The 2,942-nt window shown below is 45.5% G+C and overlaps 1 protein-coding gene across 1 annotated transcript; it reads right to left on the bottom strand.

Moving 5' to 3' along the window:
• Window positions 1-2,942, bottom strand: LOC307261330 (sex comb on midleg-like protein 4; the record flags this gene model as incomplete). The annotated part of the gene is made up of 7 exons (XM_080041838.1): window positions 1-126; window positions 254-402; window positions 511-735; window positions 824-982; window positions 1,503-1,703; window positions 2,116-2,245; window positions 2,706-2,942. The coding sequence occupies 7 exons, from the start codon at window positions 2,940-2,942 to the stop codon at window positions 1-3; spliced, it is 1,227 nt and encodes a 408-aa protein (XP_079897964.1).

Consider the following 2,942-nt stretch of genomic DNA (forward strand, 5'->3'; position numbering starts at 1 on the left):
TCAGAACTTAGTCTGCTTTAGTTTGTCGATGTGGTAGCAAAGCTTCAAGGCCGGCCCCAGCTTCAGTCCGAGGTACTTCATGATCATGTCGCTCTTCAGGAGCAACAAAGCGTTTCCATCGATCTCCTGAAAGACGCAGAAGAAAAGTTAGTGTCGAATCAGCAAGAAATAGTTTATTAAATAAGGTGGTTGTTCATTTTCAGCAGCAAAATAAGGCAGCATGTTGATAAACACAATGGAAAAACAAACTTACATGTTTCCTAAAGACGTCCGAATGGGGGCCCAGAGCCTGGGGGTCTGCGTCCCTGATGAACCAGACTACATCCTCCACAGACCAGGTGGTTGGGTCTTTATTGGGTGGAGCCTTGGACTCTTGGGAATCTGAAGATGCATTATAACCTCCTGGAAGAGCAAAAGAAAGAGAGGAGCTTTTACTTTTTTCGTATTTTAGAGAAATAAACTATTCAAGCAATCTTGGTTTTTGTACTCTGAACTTACTTGACTTCTCACCTGTCCTGTTGCTGTCTGGGAATGTGTTTGGGCTGGTGGCCGGCTGCCGGCACATGCTCATAGAGGCCGAGCCGTTGGAGAACTGCTGCGACGAGCGAAACCCGTACGAAGGTTTTGGCGTGTAGGAAGAGCTTATGGAATTGAAAGCAGAATCTCCGGGGTCCACAGAGTAGCGTTTGCCATCAGACTGGTCTAAGTGGTAGTCCTCTGCCATGGATTGTTCTGCTTAAAAGACAAGATCAGAGTTTAAATTAGCTCAAAGAATGCATTTGTAGCAGTACAGTGGCTTCAAATAGACAGCATTAAGCAGTACCATCCGACTGGTAGGAGCTGCTGTGCACGGTAATGGGCTGATCGCTGAAGAGGTTTTCACAGTGCAAGCTGCGGCAGAGCTTCTTCAGGAAGCGGAGCACATAGTCAATGCTGTTCACCACGGGGAGGCTGAGCAGGTGCTGCTTCCCGTCAAACGTGGCTGGAGGAGAAAATCAAGGGGACAGCTTGAAACAACATCATGGTTTAGATGCAATTAATCACTTTAGGCACGCAAGGCAAGACACTGCAGGTGAATAGGGTACATTTACTTTCAGAATAGTGCTAACAATTATCATGTAACGTTTAGTTGATTTAAGTGCTTAAGAAGTTGAGATTTTTGGTTCAGAGTATTGAAAAAAAAATTAAATAATGGATGTTAAAGATAGTTGTATAGGAGAAATACATAGAAACAAACGGACAACGTATAGTAATATAAACATATAAATGTACATTTTGGACCTTTTATTCATACTTGTATGAAAGAAGACATGTTATGGAAGCAAAATAGCCAAAAATCTCAAAATTGACCAGTGCTTGCCTGCTGTGTCTCGCCTGAAAGACTTACTAATGCATGTTAGTGACTCAGCACCACCCTTAGGTTTAGCAGTTAAATAAAAAACAAGGAAAAAAGCTATTGAACATATAGAAAGCAACACCTGAGGGAGGTCTCTTTACAACACCTGATATCTTTTCTCCGCCGTAGCCCTGTGTGAGGAGGGTGAAGACTGTTTTCTGCTGGAAGGCGCTGTCGATGCAGCCTTGGACCGCCTGCTGTAGCACCACGGAGGGCCGGTCCGGTCCAAAGTGGTCTGGGAGCTGCTGGATCTTTTTCCTGTCCAGGTTGGGACCCGTGTTGGCCTGTTTGTTGATGTAGATACAGACTGGTAGAGGGAATACACAGGTGGAGACGGTTTTAGTAAGGAAAGAAAGGAGGAAAAATATGACACTTAAATGATGATGACATTGGAGACAGTGATTCTTGAGAACGCGTGTGGTTTAAATACACAGCCTAGGCTCTGTAAACTGGTTTATAAACAAAAGTGACCTACCTTTAGCTAGCAACATGCCTGTTTACATGGCTTTTTATTAACACTGGATTTATTTTCAGTGCACACACATTACAGACAGGTAGCGGATCAGGAGATATTCCCTGATTTTGACAAAAAGAGATTTTAGCTAGAGGCATTCTCCAGAATCGCTGACTCCACCTTCAAGCAAGTATAGACTTGATTGTAAAGGCGAAAGTGTGATTAATGCTTATTAAATTGACTTCTTGAGTGTGGTTGGTCCTACCTGTAAGCACCTGTGGCGTGGCAGAGTGGGGGATGGTGGCAGCATCCTGAGGAATGGAGCTCATGTCAGGCTCCGGGGTGCTGCTGGGTGGAGAGATGGCCAACGGCGTCATCACCATCCGAGGTTTGAGCTGCACAGTTCAGAAGTTTTTCTTAATTCCTCTGTTTATTTCAGGCATTACGTTTATTTACGCTTTTGCAAGTTGTGCAGGGAGGGGCATGGTGGAATAATCGGGATGCCAAATCCATACAAAGCTGTAGTCTTTGCGCTGCGTGTGTGTTTGTGAATAAAATATTTACATACATACTTCCCCTTCTGAGAGAAATATTTCAATACTATTTGACTACAGCGGACACAGATGTGACACTGGGGTCCCACAAAGAACCTGAAGGGCATGGAGCCTGTTTATTCTGTGTACACATGCATTTTTAAACACAACTCTTCTGCATCCACACACACACACACACACACACACACACACACACACACACACACACACACATACACACACACACACACACACACACACACACACACACACACACACACACACACAAACACACACACACACAAACATCTCATCCCCTGACCTTCAAGCCAGGCTTTCTCCCCCTCTTCTTGGGCACTTTGAGCGGAGGCAGCGACTCGGGGTAACGGTTGGGGAAATCCATCTTGGGGACATTGCGGAGTGGGGGTCTCCCTCTCTTCCTGCCCGGTATCTTCCCCGACTGGCTGGGGATGAAGGAGGGCGCCACTGCAGCTGATTGCATCTCACTGTTACTGTTGTTGCCGTCTGAATTCTGTGCCGTTGCCGCAGGTACACTCAT

This window comes from Ammodytes marinus (assembly GCF_949987685.1).
Source record: "Ammodytes marinus genome assembly, chromosome: 15".
NCBI classification, from domain to species: domain Eukaryota; kingdom Metazoa; phylum Chordata; class Actinopteri; order Uranoscopiformes; family Ammodytidae; genus Ammodytes; species Ammodytes marinus.